The 19,021-nt window shown below is 39.3% G+C and overlaps 1 protein-coding gene across 1 annotated transcript in view; it reads right to left on the bottom strand.

The window, feature by feature from the left end:
- Positions 1 to 16,135: 16,135 nt before the first annotated feature.
- The window catches only part of LOC116067284 (beta-1,3-galactosyltransferase 2), a 4,030-nt gene continuing 1,144 nt past the window's right edge, over positions 16,136 to 19,021 (bottom strand). Inside the window, exon 2 of the mRNA XM_031323687.2 lies at positions 16,136 to 17,424. Within this exon, the coding sequence (XP_031179547.1) occupies positions 16,191 to 17,424 (1,234 nt within the window). The 3' untranslated portion in view covers positions 16,136 to 16,190. The remainder of the gene's footprint in view (positions 17,425 to 19,021) is intronic.

Here is a 19,021-nt window from a genome sequence, read left to right as displayed (position 1 = left end):
TTGTAACCCTCGATCCTGAGGCATAAAGTCAGGAGGGAATGTTAAATGCACTAATAAAGTTGATGAATTTAGGCTTTTGTTTTTTTATCTTGGGTAAATTGTGAAAAGTACAAACCAACCTCATTGACAGACAAGGTGCTGCTCCTCTCATCTGAAGTATGTATTCAACTCTTGTTTTTTCGTTTGCATTTTTCTTTACTTGCCTTTATTGAACAGAAAAATAAAAGGCTTTCTTTGAGTCAATTGTCTTCTGGCTTTTGTTACTGTATTAGTATCTCCTCATCTGCATATAAATCACAGAGAAACAATTTCACTGAGACTGTGCTCCCCCCGAAAACATTTTTTTTATAAAAAAATTTTTTTATATATAAAATAAAAAAATATAATTATTGATGTGTTAATGTGTTCATCACTTTACTTTAATGTTGCAGCGGGTAAATTATTTTTAACAAAATATAGCTACTGCAGGTAGCTTTTGAATTTCCCACCAGGATCAATAAAGTTGTATCTCTAGTTTTATCTATAAGGGTAACTTTGATTTTTAACGTTGACCTTATTTTTCCATGTTTTTGTCTAAGTCAGGGATCTTCAACAGGAGACCCGGACCCATAGGGGCCCCTCAGAGTCAATGCAGGGGCCCTCCAAATTATTGTTAATTTGTTAAGTGTTTTTTCAAAAATTAAACCTGAATTCAATATATTATTAGCAAATATAAATCCCCAGTGATGATAGGCTTACTGGCCTGTAGGTAAGGTTGTCACTGAGGTCACCCACAGATACTGCCACATGTATGTTTAACATTAAAACATGATTTATAAAATCATGGCAACAATTCTTAGACTATTTGAATAGCTTAGTATTCTATGCAAAAAAAAAATATATATATATAAAGGCTTTAGGCAGCCCTACAATTATTGTAGGTGTGATATACACAAATGTATGATCACATTTTTATTTTGTTAAGTTTTATATATGTCAAAGTAATTATAATGTGCAGTAGCATTTCACCTTTCTGGGTAAATGTACTAACCCAACTGTTGTCAGTAAAGGGCAGTGTGAGACCTTATGTGCTGCATCGATTGTGGACTTCTGGGAAGCTGCCCGTTATAAAGCATGGATGAACTCCATAAAGTGTAAAGGTGCTCATAGGAGAAATCTTAAATCTTAAAAAAGTTAAAACACAAAAAAAAAAAAGTCTACCTCCATACATAAATTAAAGATATTTAAAGGATTTTAACATGAAATTAAATATATTAACTGTGGAAATAAAAGTGCTTTTAAGGACACTGAAAAAATAAGCAAATTATGACTAAAAAATCTCAAGAATATTTAACAAATTATGATTCAAAGAATGGATGAACTCCAGAAACTATACAAACAAAAATGCTCTTGCTCTTATAGTCACTCCAACACTTCAACAAGCAAATTATGACTTAAATGATACACTCTAATAAATTGCACATACAGAAAGAGAATAAGAAGAATGGTCAATGATATTTAACAAATTATGACTCAAACAATGGATGAACAAACTAAAATGCTCTTACAGTCACTCCAACACTTTAACAAGCAAATTATGACTTGAAGGATCAACTGTGATACATTTTTCATACACAAATGCTACAAATAATGTTCAAGGATATTTACCAAATTGGATTAACTCCATAAACTGTGCAAAAACACTCTTAAGCACCTGCAAGGACACTTTAGCAAATTATGACCCATACACTGGATTAACTATACCCTCTACAAACAAAAGTGCTATTATGGATACTGTACGTACCACTACAAAATTAAAAGATTGAAGTTCTTGTAGTTCTATCCCTATCTCAAATAATAAAAGATGAACAGTTGTTTCTGGCATTTCTATTCACCTTCATATTGACGCAGCATTAAAATTTGACTCGTCTGGACTTCCTAATGGCAAATTCATTGATGGTATCATCAAATGATATTTTGCCTGAGACCTCTTGGTTGATGCTCATCAGTGCAAGCCCATTGAGGCGTTCCTGACTCATCGTTGATCTCAGGTAGGTCTTAAGTAATTTTAATTTAGAGAAGCTTCTTTCAGCAGAAGCTACTGTCACAGGCAGCGTGACAGCAATTCTTAGGGCCACCCACATGTTTGGAAAAACTTCTTCAAGTTTCTTCTCCTTCAAGTAACTCAGAATTTCCATTGTCGTCATGCCAGCTTTTAGCAACACTGGGAAATTTTTCAACTCGAGAGCCAGTTCCCTCCCGTCAACACGTGGCTCAGAGCGTTGCTGAGGGTTTCGCACTCCTTTGCGAGTTCTTCCTCTGGCAAATTAGGAAAGTTCACCAACACTCCAAACTTGTCCTCAACATCACCCAAGAGCTTGAAGCGTTCTTGCAGTGATGTAACTGACACATCAACAATGGCATTGAAAAAGGAAATTTCCAATTTCTTTAGCGCATCTCCCTCTGGCTCATCAGGGGATTCATAAGAGAACTGTCTTTTGGGTTTTCTCAGCCTCTTCTGCTTTAGGACAGTATCCACATTCATCTCCTCACAGATATCTCTTGCAAATACCTGAGCAGAAGTGAACCCAGTGCTTCTGTAGCTGACCAGAGAGACTTCAGTTGTCCTCAGGAGATTCAGAGCCACATCCAGTTGCATAGACATTGACTGCAATGCTTTGCTGACATGATGAATTTTGGCCAGCATGTCATACCACACAACACTACAAATGGAGAAGCAGTATGACCCAACCTCTTCAGCCAAAGACTGTGCCTCAGTATTAATCATAGAATTTCAATTCAATTCAATTCAATTTTATTTATAGTATCAAATCATAACAAGAGTTATCTCGAGACACTTTACAGATAGAGTAGGTCTAGACCACACTCTATAAAGCCCCAACAATTCAAATAGTTCCCCCAAGAGCAAGCATTAGCAGTGGCTATTGCGACAGTGGCGAGGAAAAACTCCCTTTTAGGAAGAAACCTCGGCAGACCCAGACTCTTAGTGGGCGGTGTCTGACGGTTGGGGTTATGACGGTTGGGGTTATGACGGTACGGGGTGTAGCGTGGCACAGCAGAGCATGGGTGGACGCGGTGGACGCGGCAGGACGTAGCCAGACATTGCAGGGAATCGCAGAGCGTAGCAGGGTGTAGCAGGTCCACAGCCACAGCTGCACCCAAGACCCAGGTCTTGGTGTCACCCTAATCCGAGGCGATGTTCTGGGCGAAGAAGAAACATAAGGACTCTGGGGAGTAAACTCCCCAGAGCTAGGTTAGTAACAAGCACTTCTGGGACAGGATGTGCATAAAAGGAAACAAAAGAAAAGAGCGTGTCATAAGAAGGAACTTCCTCGGCAGTCTAGAATTATAACAGCATAACTAGGAGAGGCACTATATTATTGATTATATGATAGGTAAATCTGATGACTGTAAAGAGAAGCAGAGAAAAGAAGGGGTGCTGTGTCTGCAGCTATACACCCTGCCCCGCCGGTCTAGGCGTTCACTGCAACAAATCAAATCAGTGGCTTTCTCCCTGACCTCAAGAAGGGCATCCCTCACCTCCGCTGTCTGGAATCTCACAGCCTGTACACTGTTAATGCGACTTTCCCATCTTGTATCCGACCAGGATTTCACAGTTGTTTTGACGTGGTGCTTTAGGATGGTCCACCTTTGTGTGGAGGCAGAGAATAGTGTAAAGATTCTCTGTAGGTAGCCAAAATAGTTAATTGCATCTGTGGAGCTTTTTGCTGCATCAGCAACAACAAGATTTAATGTATGTGCTCCACATGGGACAAATAAAGCCCTTGGATTTTGTTTCAAAAGTCTGGCTTGGACGCCTTTTGACTTTCCCTTCATGTTGGCGCCGTTGTCGTAAGACTGTCCCCGGCAGTCTTCAAAGGGAAGGTTAAACTCTTCTAGTCTTCTCAGAATAAGGTTGGAGAGGCTTTCTCACGTGGATGATTCCACCTCAAGGAACCCTATGAAATGTTCTTTCACTGTAGGGGTGTCTGTGTCATCTGCTGCAACCATTCTAACTATAACAGATAACTGTTCTATGTGGCTGAGGTCTGGGGTGCAATCCAAAATAATTGAATAGTATTTGCTTTATCTCCTTTAACATACAGTGTACATTTTTTTGGTTTCAAGGTAATACACTCCATACAATACACAATACACAATACACAATACATACATATACAATATTGTTCGATCGTCTGTTGAGGTTTTTCCTATCTTTTTCCCATTTTCTTTTTCTATTTTTTTTTTCTTTTTGCATTTCTCCCTTTTTCTTTCGGGTACACTATTGCTTGCTTGTGTGAAACCTATAAAGATATGATTATCTGTAGGTTGAAGAGTCCGAATCCCCAAATAATTTTTCTTCAAGAGACTCATCTTACACCACAAGAGGACATAAGGAATAGAAGGAGGTGGCAGGGGAACGTACTTTCAGCGTCTTTTAATACTGAGGTGAGAGGGGTTATGACACTCATCCACAAGTCTATTCCTTTAAATATTACCAAGGTAATTGCAGATAAAGCAGGTAGATACCTAGTAGTCCAAGGGACACTTTTGTCTGAACTTTTTAATTTGGTTAATATCTATGCACCCAATAACGATGATCCCAATTTTTTCAACAACTTGTTTTCTATCAGCCCTTAATGGTCAATATATTATAGCAGGTGATTTTAATTGTACATTGGACCTACACAAAGACAGATCTTCACATACAAATCATAATTCCGAACTGATTATTTTCTAGTTTCTGCGAGCCTGATGTCTAAGATCAAGGATTGTACTTATGATAGCATCCTGATCTCAGACCACGCCCCAAATAGCTTAAGGTATGTAGATCCTGGCCTGAAAAGAGATCCACCTAGATGGAGAGTACAGCAGAAGTGGCTGAGAGATCCAGACCTTATCTCCTTTCTTGAAATTCAAATGGATTTGTACTTTACAGTCAATAGATCCGAAATGTCTGCAAGCACAAGGTGGGAAGCTTTTAAAGCTTTTATTAGGGGGCAAATCATAAACTTCACAGGTTCCAAATTAAAAAAACTAAATGAAAACATAGCATTGTTAGAGTCAAAAATTAAGATCTTGGAGGCTAAATATTTTCAAGACACTCGCCCTAAACTGCATCAAGAATTATTATTATTAAGAGCACAATATAATGAAGTCTCAGCTGCTAAAGCCACAGCCAATCTTTTAAAACTCAAACAGACTTTTTTTGACCAAGGGGAAAAACCAGGTAAAATCTTAGCCTGGTGCTTAAAACAACTTCAAACTGAAAGGGCTATTACTGTGCTTAAAAGACATAAGGCTGATGATATCATTGACCCCATCAAAATTAATGCGCCATTCAGAGATTATTACAAAAAATTGTACAGCTCTGAAAGGAACCCAGAAATATCAGACCAAGTTAATTTCTATGCAATCTAAATATCCCTAAAATCTCAGAGGAGGAGAGGGTGGTTTTGGGGGGGAAAATAACTCGGAAGGCCTTCCCATTGAGTTTTATAAAAGGTTTGAATCCAAGCTATTGGCACCTCTCCTCGATATGTTTATCGAATCTTTGCAAGAAGGGATTCTTCCTCCCTCCTTAAGGGGCGCTTTGATCATACTTCTTCCTAAACCTGGGAAGACAAATGATAAATGTGAGAATCTAAGACCAATAAGTCTATTAAATTCCGATTTAAAAATACTCTGCAAAATCTTAGCAAGAAGACTATAATGTTTACTACCTGGAATTATAGATGGAGATCAAAATGGATTTATTTTAGGACGTCAGGGCTTTCACAATGTTAGAAGAGTCCTAAATATTCTACATAACCAAAGAGAGGTACCAGACACAGCATTTTTGTCTCTAGACGCAGAGAAAGCATTTGACAGGGTGGAATGGGCATATCTGTTTGAAGTACTAGAAACATTTGGGCTTGGGAACAGTGTTTGTAACTGGGTGAAACTGCTATACAGTGCAGAAATAATTAACTAACTAACTAATAATAATCTATCTAAACCAATTCAGATCAACAGGGGGTGCAGACAGGGCTGCCCCTTGTCGCCTCTATTACTTACGATAGCAATCGAACATTTAGCAATTGCGATAAGACAGCACTGCTGAATTGCACTGCTGCTGAAATGTGCTATATAAATGAAATAAAATTGCCTTGCCTTTCCACCTCGGTGAAGTCGTTGTGTGTGGCTGTGAGTGAGCGTGCACGCTATGCGTAGGCTGAATCGCAATCGCATCAAGACAAATCTGATTGGCCAATACACACTGAAGATAAATTAAATCATTTTAAAATTACTAAAATGATCCCTCTCTTCATCCCACACTCCAAACATGACATACAAAATGTTGTGAGAGATGTCGTCCAGAGATATTTATAAGCATTATATTCATATAATATAATGTATATATAATATATTTTATTGTCATCGCAGTTTTAAAGCTTCGCCACCAGGGGGTGCTGCAGGTGCACTTCTCACACCTATGCCTAAGTACACTTCTTGTGTAAATGTACATTCCACCTCTGGCTTGGAACAACTTAAAACAGGTATAAATAACATATAATTGCATATAAATAAACAAACACACAATGTCCACGTACAATAGGCTCCATAAAAAAGCAAATAAACAAACCAAGAGGGGTTGGTTGAAAAAAAACACCCATTAACTAAGATAAAAGCTACACTTTATAACAAAACATTGCTAAAAATCTATATAGAAAAGTCAGTAGTCCAACTAAGGTTTTTTGTTCTTTATTGAGTGTCAACTGAAGTCAAGGAAGTGACTCCACAATCATTCATTTCATTCACACATTACATAGATTCTGTTGTTATTACGACTGAAGTCACATATGACAGGAGGAGATATTACACAGAAACTATTTATATCTATTTATAATTTCTAACAAGAAGCAGCATGTCGAGTTTTTTTTCTGGTATTTTTCTGCCATGATGCAGGGGCCGACATAAATAGTCAACACTCAAACACATGTTTAAGTAATAGTCCAGGCAAAGTAACTCATTTTGGAGCCAAAAATAGAACTAATTGTAAATTCTGTAATTTTTAATTAATTATTTTATTATTTTTTTTAATTAAAAAAATAATTACTTGTTTATTTTTTTCAGCATAGATCATTTCTATGAGGTGTCCAGAACAACATACTAAAAGTCCTAAGAAATCCTAGTTGAGGAAATATGTTAAATTCTCATCAATCCGAGATGTGTGCCAATAAGTTAAATTCTCATCAATCCGAGATGTGTGCCAGTAAGGCCAGACAACAATACACCCCAATGGGGCTATTTGTTTTCCTTTACTCCTATCAAAATAAAACTTTATACAATGAAAGTATCCATGAAAAGTATTTTTTTTTGTATTACAAGTTTCTTTGAAAATGAATTTGAATATGCAAATGAGCTATACACTAATCAAATATAGGCTACCCAAAATATACCCGCATAGGCTTCATTTACTCCTACCACATTAAAACTTTACACAATGAAAGTCTACATGAAAAGTAAGAAAAGGAAAACAAACAACGGTTCTTGGTTTATCTCAGTGATAAACTTGAGAGGGCACATACCATGCAAAGCACCAGGGGCGGATCTACCAGGGTGGCATAGGGTGGCAAATGCCACCCTAAAAGAAAGCCTTGCCACCCCTGCTGCCACCCCAGTTGGCAGCAACGAATTAAAAGTTATGGCCAATTTGACAATTTACGAGTGCAAATCTCCAATGTCCGACTGCAGTCAGTCAAAAACAGTTTGCTTCCCCTCTCACACATCTGCCACTCATCACCTGTGTCTTACCTTAATGCCTTTCCTGTGATGATGCTCCTTACTTCTATCATACTTCTATCTCCTATTAAGTGAGATCACATCGTATGGTCACTTATTCCTAATAAGAACTGTTTCACATGAAACCTTAAATGCAGGACATTAATTGCATGAGATTAAGTTTGTCTGTCTGAGTTTGTAAATGGCAGCCTGTGCCCTTTTGTAGTGTGTACATACTATTTCTCATCAAACTGTGATAACTCTGATTAAATTCAGTATATATACGTCTGCCATATGTTGCCACCCCTCAAAAATTCCTGCCCCCCTCTCGCCACCCCATAAATATTTTTCTAGATCCGCCCCTGCAAAGCACGATGCAGATATGCTCATTGTCCAAACTGCCATTGCCTCTGCCAGAACAAAAGACACAGTCTTAGTAGGTGATGACACAGACTTGTTAGTACTCTTGTTGCATAATGCTGATCTGAATGCACAGGAGCTGTTTCTGGCACCAGAACCAAAGAAAGCAACAAAACAAGATGGATATGGTGCATAAAGCAGACAAAGGAGTTACTTGGTCACAAGGTGTGTGACAATCTCCTCTTTATCCAAGCCATTTTAGGCTGTGATTCTACGTCTTGTCTATTTGGCATAGGAAAGGGAACGGCACTGAAAAAAGTAAAGAATGACACTAGCTTTCTCGAACAAGCTAAGGTGTTCAGCCAGTCACAGGAAAATGTGGGAAAAGGCATCATCATTGCAGCAGGTGAAAAAGCTCTAGTATCACTGTATGGGGGCGAAAAAGATGAATCACTGGATATGCTGAGATACAGGAGATTCTGTGATAAAGTAACTCAGAACTCATCTCCAGTGGAACCTCAAACTCTCCCTCCAACGTCAACAGCTGCAAAGTTCCATAGTCTTCGGGTCTTTTACCAAATGATGGAGTGGAAAGGGGGAAGTGAACGTATGGACCCAAAAGACTGCGGGTGGCATGTTTTGGATGGGAGATTTATGCCAATAATGACCGATCAGCCTGCGGCACCACCAGAACTACTAGATGTAGTCCGCTGTAGTTGCAAGAAAGACTGCAGCACAAAGAGATGCACATGCAAAAAACATGGACTCCCTTGCACTGCCATTTGCGGAGAATGTCGTGGTACTAGCTGCACAAACTCACAGTTGCCTGATTTATCAGATGAATATGAACCAGAGGGGAAGAACTAAGCAAAGAACAAACCAGGAACTGATATAGGGCAGTGGTTCCCAACCTGGGGTCCGGGCACCCCTCAGGGGGGCGGCAAAGATCACAGGGGGGGCGCAAGTCTTTATCTGGTTTGAGGTTGAGGTAAAAAAAAATATATTTGCACGTTTAACAAATTATGATAATACATTAGAATATATAATGTATACAAAAGTCGGTATAAAAACTATATATTTTTGTTCTCGCTTAAAATTGTAGGCAGGCTACTTAGTAGGCCAAACCTCCGGGACCTCTTAACCTTCCTGCCGCCACGGCATCACTATTTTATGAATAAAACATGGTGGAGAAACGTAAAAGTGCTGATAACTGCTCTGTATCAAAAAAGAAAGTAAGGCTGTATCTCGAGAGTTACCTCAACTTCGGTTTCGGAGGGGGGGGGGCTCAGCAACATAATGGCTGAAGGCCGTTTCACCACTCCTGGAAAGAACTCTGGGCACCACCAACTGACCAGTACCTGCTGATCTGAGAGACCTACTAGGCTTGTAGTCGATAAACATGTCGGCAATATATTTTGGGCCTAGACCATTGAAAGACTTGAAGGCAATAAGTAAAGCCTTGAAATCGATTCTGAATTTAACCGGAAGCCAGTGCAGTGATTTGAGAATTGGAGTAATGTGCTCTCTCCTCTTGGTGTTTGTGAGTATTCTTGCAGCAGCATTTTGGATGAGTTGCAACTGTTTTATGGTCTTATTTGGAGCATTAGTAAGAAGCGCATTGCAGTAGTCTACCCTACAGGTAATGAAAGCGTGAATGATTTTTTCTAGATCTGTTTTGATACAAAGTTTAGCATAGCTATGATAAGAAATCTTAGGGTGCTGCAGAATGTGACAAAGAGGAAGCATATACAAATTGAATAGAAGGGGCCCAAGGATAGATCCTTGTGGAACTCCATATGTCATGGTCGTTCTCTCAGATTCGAGATTGCCCATCCTTACTACATATCCCCTGCCATCTAAGTATGACCTGAACCACCTGAGGACAGTGCCTGAGAGCCCCACCCAGTTTTCTAATCTATCCAGAAGGATTGTATGATCGACACTGTCAAAAGCTGCAGTGAGATCTAATAACACCAAGACTGTCAAACTACCAGCATCATTATTCATGCGAATATCGTTTAGAATCTTTATAAGAGCAGTTTCTGTGCTGTGATGTTTACAGAAACCAGATTGTTTGCTATCGAGGATGTCATTTTTTTGCAGGAATTCATTGATTTGATTAAAAGCAACTTTCTCAATAATTTTGCTTACGAAAGGCAGATTCGAGATAGGCCTGTAGTTGTGAAGTACGGAGGCATCGAGTTTGCTCTTTTTCAGAAGGGGTCTGATAATTGCAGTTTTCAAGGATGCAGGGAAACTACCTGTGAGTAACGAGCCATTTACAATAAGCAACAAATCCATTGCAAACGCACTGAAAACTTTTTTGAAGAAACTAGCAGGCATGCTGTCTAGAGAGCACTGGGATGGCTTAAGATTCTGCACGATTTCTGCGAGTGTTTTATCATTAATAGCCTTAAATTCAGACAGAGACTATTGCTTTTGTATTGGGTAATAAAATGTCGATATTTCCGTTCAGAGTGGAGCTAATACAGAATCTTATGTTTTCAATTTTATTTCTAAAGAATTCGGCAAATTCCTTACATTGTTTAATTGAGACAAAGTCAGGGCATGACTGCATGGGCGGATTAGTTAACCTATCAACAGTGGCAAATAACACACGTGTATTATTAATATTATCATTAATAATTCCCGAAAAGTGGGACTGCCTCGTACTGCGTAGCACAGTATTATATTGACAGAGTTTATCTTTGTAGATTTCATGGTCAATCTTTGTTTTCGTTTTTCGCCATCTTCGTTCTGCCTTCCTGCAGTCTTTTTTGTGATTAGCTACTGTCGGGGCATTTCTCCATGGGGCTTTCTGTTTACCAGAGCTTATTTTAGTCCTAACAGGTGCTATGACATCAAGTACTCCGAGTAATTCAGAATTAAACTGATTTAGATGATCTTCTACTGACCCTGCTGCTGTAATTAATTTATTAGAACAAGGAAAAAAGGTTGGGAACCACTGATATAGGGGGTGCCAGAACCAAGAGCCAGAGAGAAGGGGTCGAGGATCCAGGCTGGATTTAAAAAAATAAAAAAAAACATTAAAAAAAACCTTTAAAAAGAAAAACAAAAAAAATATTTAAATAAAAAAAACACCAAAAACAAACCTCCCCTGTTGTTGCTACCTTGTCATGGTGGGGAGGCTTGTGTGCCTCTGTGACCCTGAAGACTATACCGGCGGGGGTTATACCCCTGGCAGGTACTACCAACCCAGGCAGTTTTCAGGTTAGAGGCCAGTCTAAAAGCAGCATTGCCATCACCCATTGGCAGTAGGACGATTAGATGAAGATTGGGCCGATGTATTTGTAATACATATGAATGGTGTTTCTGCCTATGCAAATTAGGACATATTCAATAAGTGTGGAGCTCATGTGCATATTCAAATTCATTTCAAAAGAAACTTGTAATACAAAAAAAGTTACTTTTCATGTATACTATGTATACATGTATACATGTATACATACTTTACTATGTAAAGTTTTACTATGGTAGGAGTAAAGGAAAAAAAAAAAAGCCTATTTGGGTGTATTTTGGGCATATTTGATTAGTGTATAGCTCATTTGCATATTAAAATTCATTTTCAAAGAAAGTTGTAATACAAAACATTTTACTTTTCATGGGTACTTTCATTGTGTAAAGTTTAATTTCGATAGGAGTAAAGGAAAAAAATAGCTCTGTTGGGGTGTATTGTTGCAATTAGTCATAAAACGTTACTTTGCCTGGACTATAATGCATAACTGATGCACAAGCCATGATGATTTAATCCATGAATTCAACCGTTAAGAAATAATAATAATCAATATAACTTTACGGTAACATCAGTTAAAGGTCCCAAATCATGCTCATTTTCAGGTTCATACTTGTATTTTGGGTTTCAACCAGAACATGCTTACACACGTTCTAAAAAACTAATTGCTTTTCTCATACATACTTGTGTTCACCGTCTGTCTGAAATTTTTAGAGTTTTAGTGCCTGTCTCTTTAAGCCCCCTCCTGAAGAAGCCCAGTCTGCTCTGATTGGTCAGTGTTTCTGGGTCTTCCACATCTGCACTCTTGGAGTCTCTGCACCGTCAATGCAGCTGGGGAGTGACTGTAACGGCACTTTCTAACTATATATACAGTGTTTCCTCCCTAGTTCCACCCCCCGCTCCCCAGGCCTAAGCCACTGGGAATTATTTTGTAATGTATTTTAAAGACGTTTTTTTAAACTACAGTTACAGTGGGGCGGCTCAGTTGGAAACGTAGACGTAGTCATAATTTCAAATCTCCAGTTAGCTTCTTGTGCTGACTTAATGAGCGGCAAATCAATCAATCAATCAGAGTTTTTTTCAACAAAACATCCAGATATGGACATCAAAAGTGTTTCTTTTCATGGTCGAGGGAAAGACAACACAAGGGTTAAAGGCACAGTTCCTGAATACGACTGTGCGAGTGTTTTTTTTTAAGATTATTTTTTGGGCATTTTTAGGCCTTTATTTGACAGGACAGCTGGAGACATGAAAGGGTAGAGAGAGAGAGAGAGGGGGAATGACCTGCAGCAAAGGGGCGCAGGTCAGAATTGAACCCTGGCCCGCTGCGTCAAGGAGTAAACCTCTATATATGGGAGCCCGCTCTACCAACTGAGCTATCCGGGCGCACGTGTGCGAGTGTTTTGATACTTGATCACAGTATTTCTACAGCACCTGGACCTGCTTTATAAATTAATTTTAAAAAAAGACACGGAGATCTCCCTTTTTACAACCTTGTACAAATTAAATGACTTTTTATAGCACATTATCTGGAATACATTTATATAGAAAACTGAAATTCAGGCAGATTTTAGCAAAAAGCAGAACAGAACCAGCTGTTTTGTCAGATTCAACCATCCACATGTTTCTGCACAAACAGTACAAGCAACAACAGAAAGTCTCTAGTGCTGACTGTCACATGTCACATGTTTTTCTTTCTCACTCCGTCACAATACAAACTATGGACAAGTACTTAAATCAACGCATTGTCATGAACGGATTCGTACAATATCATATAATAATTTGTGCTCACCAATTTGTATGTTTCCCTCCGCTCTTATACAGCAGCAGTCAATGCATATGGAAGCAAATAAGAGACAACAGCCACTGAATACTTAATATTAAAATATGTTACTTTGAAAACCATGTATCTGAATGTATTTGTTCTAAATTTACCTTTTTTTAAATTACAATATGAAACGTCTTGATTTGCAATTTCAAAAGCTGAATTTTAATATTTTATTTTATTAAGATTCAGGCTGCTCAAATTTGATTGGTCGAATTCACATCTAAAAAAGTTTGAAAAAAAATCATTAAAATTCAGTTGGTCCTGTCCTGGATAGACCGGATGTTACTATGTGAATTATTTCAACTTGAATTTTTTGGATCTGAATTTCACTAATCGAATTTAAGAAACCGAATCAATTTAAAAAAAGAATTTTTGGATCTGAATTTGTAGGTACATAACTTTGAGACATTACACATGGCCCTGACAAAACAACATATACAAACTCAAACTAAACCTTTCTGAACAACAAAACTGAAATAAAAAAAAGTCAAAACTAGAATAAAATAAATTTAAAATTTAAAATAATAATGGATGTCTGCAGCAGCCCAACTTATCCCCACTGTTGTTCCAAGTTAAAAAGCAGTAACTTGTTTCTGAACTAAACAGAGATAAGGCTCCAGTCAGATAGCCAACACATCCTCATACCTCAGCACTGTTCCTGAGTTTGTGACGTGTCTCAACACGTCTTGTGCAGAAGAAAGAAACTGTTTTTGAGTCATTTTCTTTTTCCTCATGCTTCAGAAAACCACCTGGGATACACAAATGCCACAGTTTAAGGTCATTGCACTTAAAGTAATTCTTTAAGGCCGCAACATTTTTGTGGTGACACACTTGAGGTTTTCTTTCTATTAATAAACAAACTGCTTCAATCCCCTTTTCAAATATTTACTATGATTACTCATTTTACTCTACAACCTCTAAAGAACAGGATAGGCTATGTAAATAGAAGACATTTCAAACATTTCCTTCATATCCGTAAGCTGCGTTCAACAGCCCTGCAGTCGAGGATGGAGACGGCTGCGCAGTAACTGGAGAACAGAGAAAAGTGTAGAGTTTCTACCCGACGGTTAAGAAACTATAAGTGCCTCCCTTTCTCTCTTAAACTAGGAGATTAACTCAATATATATATATACTGTATATATATTATATCACTTTATATAAAACATACAGCATACAACGCACGTTTTACTCTATTTTCTCCATGTTTTCAGTATTTTTAAAACATTGGATTAAAAAAAATGCAATCTTTAGCTGCTGTGTTTTATAATTTATGTTATTATAAATGTGTGAATGTGCCTCCAACTTTACTTTTGAGGTGAAAGTAAAAGGTGGTGTTGGACTGTTATAGTGACAGGTGTTTCTAGTATTTTGTCCTGCCTATTTACATCCACGAGGAGAGCAGAATATTAGAAACACCTCTGAATTAAAACACAATTTAATTAAAGGTGCTCTAAGCGATGTCACATGTTTTTTAGGCTACACCATTTTTTGTCACATACAGCAAACATCTCCTCACTATCTGCTAGCTGCCTGTCCCCTGAACACACTGTAAAAAAAATTCGGTCTCTGTAGACAGCCCAGGCTCCACAAACACCAACAAAAACAAACTGGTCAACCTGCACCACCAAACATAACAAACAGTCTTCCAGCGTTCCAGCTAATAACCGACAAGAAGGATTTGGGGGTGGGGGAAGGGAGGGGGAGGGGACGGGATGAGGAGGAGGGGGGGGCGAGCTAGCAACAACCAAGTGCCAAGAAGTGCCGTCACCCAACATCACTTAGAGCACCTTTAACTGACTGTAGAGACAGAGGACATCATAGCAGGGCAGCTATATTTGGATGCATTTAGAGCTGCAGCGATTAATCGATTAGTTGTAAATGAATCGTCAAATATTCAGAGAGTCGATTAATCACTTTGAGTTTATGGAAAAAAGACGTCTCTGATTCCAGCTTCTTAAATGTGAATATTTCCTTGTTTTTTCACTCCACCGTGACAGTAAACTGAATATAAATTGGCCGGTCAGTGTATGTAATCAACAGACTGCTATAAAATCAAGACGTAAACCACATAACTTTGGTCGGAGCTGAGAAAAGTCAGACCTGTTTCTTAACATACATGTATGAAGTCCTTCTTTAGCTGTCGTTGTTACAGATTAGCAGTAGGGCTGCAACTAGTCTCGCTTTGCCAGACCTTCCTCCACAGCGCTGCGGAGGAGGGTCTGGCTAGTCCACATTTGCATTCCGGGATGGGAGAAAAGCTTTCTCTGGTTTATTGGCATTTCATTAAACCAATCACAATCATCTTGGGCGGTGCTAAGCGCCGGACGGAGCCACGGCGCCTCTGCAAAATAGCCTCGGGAAGGAACTTGTATTGGTGGAACATGTGTACGTTCAAAAGTAGTTTTAGTCGTGCAACAGAAAACTCAGATTGGACAGATAGTCTAGCTAGCTGTCTGGATTTACCCTGCAGAGATCTGAGGAGCAGTTAACCATAGTCCTCAGAAATCCACCGGAGGTTAGAACGCCAACTCAAAGAAAGAGGACATATTGTATCCAGCGAAATTTCCTGCAGCACTGGAGCAATCCCAGAGGTGGAACATCGTGGATACGGATCCTGGAAATTAAAATTGTGCTCTCGCGAGAACTCTGGATTTCCAGGGTAATGGATACATGCAACTAACAATAGTTTTCATTGTTGATTAATCCGTTGATTATTTTCTCGATTAATCGATTAGTTGTTTGGTCTATAAAATGTCAGAAAATGGTGCCCAAGATGACGTCTTCAAATGTCTTGTTTTGTCCACAACTCAAAGATATTCAGTTTACTGTCACAGAGGAGAGAAGAAACTAGAACAATATTCACATTTAAGAAGCTGGAATCAGAGTTTCTTTTTTTCTCTCCATTAAAATAATTTAAAAAAAAGACTCAACATTATTAATACATTTAATAGTTGACAACAATTCGAATAATAATTGCAGCTCTAATCAGCAGTATTTACCCGGTTTTTTAAAGTCTTTCCAATCGCTCACACGATCAGTGTTTTGATTTGTAGTGGTGGCAATGAGTCTGGAGTAAGCGCAGCGACTATACCCCACAGGAATCACTTGAAAATATCCCCAGTTTGGGGGGTCGGTGGGAGGGATGCCCAAGTGCTCCATACACAACCCCAAATACACATCCTCAATGTAAAGAGCAGTAACGTTTCTGGAAGCCGCAATGAGCTTTTTAGGGAGGTCGAGAGACAAAACGTAGCCCAGACCCAGAGCGTAACGCGGGTACTGCGGCTTAGGAAAAAGCTCCACAGGTACAAACCACTTTGAGTTTGGATCTCGCAGGACCGCAGCTCCTCTCGCTACGAGTCCCGTCATGTAGTTTGTCTTCGGAGCGTTTAACAGCATGCTGACGAGATTGGGCACATTCAGAAACATGTCCGAGTCGATCTTCATGGCGTACAGGGTGCCGGCGGAGCAGTAGACGTCCAGCCACTCCAGCATCACCATGGTCTTGATGGTCAGGTTCTTATAGCAGTCCAGGAAGTCGCTCTGGATAATGTCTCGGTGCTCGGCACTCTCCTGCAGCAGCTGCTCCTGGAGCTGCGCTGCTCCGTCTCCGGATTTCTTCCCCATCAGGAAGAACAGCTTCACCACTTTGTCGAGAACCAGACTCTCGCCTCCCCAGGTGCTCCGGATGACATCACGGTGAGCCCTGTTGGAGGGCGCCACTGGAACCATGAGGACCACAAAAGGCTTCTCCTGCTCGCATTTCTTCGGCTCGTTTATGATAAAGTGGTACTCATAGGGGTATTCCACTAAGTACGGGCCCAAAGATTTATAAGGAACAGGTGTTGGCGGCTCAGTTTTTGGTTGGTCCATCTGCTGAGTCACCAATGAAGCAATTGTAGTCCTTCGAGTCGCGTATGTCGCCACTGACGATGTGATGATCTCAGTTTGAGGAAATGCAGTCATAGTTGGTTTAGATGCAGGTAAGCTCGTGGTAACACCAGCTCTGTAGGGAGTTCCATTTTGTCTCTGGCTTATCAATCGATGCAACCATTTTTTTGGGTTCAAGTCGGACGGCATTTGCTCTTTGTTTGTGTTGTAGAAAAAGAAAACCGCTGCCAGCACCAGGATGAGGACGAAACCGTTGCGACAGGAACTAGACCATCTCATTTTCTCTGGCAGTTTCCCAACATCTGTCATGAGCAGGTTGACAGCAGAGCTAGAACAAACAAAACAGGTTTTACTGGTACTTCCATTATTCCATCCTATGCCACTTTATACTTCTACATTTCTGAAGCAATGACATTCACCTTACAGCTTCAGTTATTAACCATTGTGTTGTCTTCTGCTCGACCATCGTTGTCCTTCTGGGTCAAAATTAACACTTTATTTGACCTTTTTTGGTTGATATATTTGACACATTTTCTGACATTTTTGTCACTTTTTTTCGTCACTTTTTTCAATGTTTTTGTTACTGTTGTTCCACGTTTTCAATGCTATTTTTCACTAACACCAACTTATTACCAATAGTTTTACACGTATTTTTGGAATTCATGGTCAGTAAATCTCATTTATAGGAGACTATATCCAGTGTTGGTCATCTTACTTTAAAAAAGTAATTAGTTACAGTTACAAATTAAGTAATTAGTTACTCAGCAAAGTAACTGTGACGTTATTTTTTATGTTCTATAACACTATTACGTTATATAACATCTAGCAGCAGCAACACGTGTCGTGTTAGCATGTGTTGATGTGAGGCGCTTCATAAGATTCGAGTTGCTTGAGGCAGACGTGGATAAAGTCTTTTTTCCTGGGCATAGCGTGCATGTTACATAAACATTCTTGCCTTTCAAAGAGCGAGAAGTAGTGCCGGTACTTCCAGTTCGAGAATGCTACCTTTGAATTTTCCCTAGCTCGTCGCCATTGTCGCTGTCTTATGTTTAGTGGTAGTCAGAGCATTTGTGGCCACCTAAATATTGTGCAACCCTCTTATGTAAGTAAGTAAGTAAGTAAGTAAACTTTATTTATATAGCACCTATCACAGACAGAGTCACAAAGTGCTTTACATGCAGCAAGTTTAAGAATTTACAATCATACAAACATAAAAACAATGATAGTTCAGTCAAGTGAAAGCTTGTCTGAATAGGAGGGTCTTCAGCTGTTTTGTAAAAGAAACGATAGAATCGGCCACACGCAGCGACAGGGGCAGGGCGTTCCCCAATTTGGGAGCAACTGCCTGAAAGGAGCGGTCTCCCTGAGTTTTAAGGCGGGTTTTTGGGACCATCAGGATATTTTGACCTGAGGAACGAAGCGTGCGGAAAGAAGAGTAAGGGGTCAACAAGTCAGCGATATATTTCGGCGTCTGTCCATGTAGTGCTCTAAAAGTTAAAACTAAAATTTTATAATCAATTCTGTATTATTTTCTTCGATGACTTTACTGAACTGCTGTCTATAATCTGTATTAACTTGACTGAGTAGTTATTGCTGGTGATTTCAACATTCATGTAGACAACTCCCAGGATAGAGGGACCAAAGAACTGTGCTGTGTCTTTGATAACTATGGACTGAATCAGCATGTGACGGAGTCCACGCGCAATAAAGGACACTCTGGACCTGATTATCTCTAAAGGTCTGAACATTTCCAAGGTTGTGGTGACTGACGTTGCTCTCTCTGATCATTCCTGTGTTTTCTTTAACGGCACTATCTCGGTGCACAAAAGTGTCCAAACAAAGGTAATCATAAAACGTTATATCACTGAAAACACCTTTTTTATGCTTTTGACCCTTAAAAATAAAATATTGTCACTTTTTTCAAT

This window comes from Sander lucioperca, chromosome 3 (assembly GCF_008315115.2).
Source record: "Sander lucioperca isolate FBNREF2018 chromosome 3, SLUC_FBN_1.2, whole genome shotgun sequence".
Classification (NCBI taxonomy): Eukaryota; Metazoa; Chordata; class Actinopteri; order Perciformes; family Percidae; genus Sander; species Sander lucioperca.
This window is presented reverse-complemented; position numbering and strand designations above follow the sequence as displayed.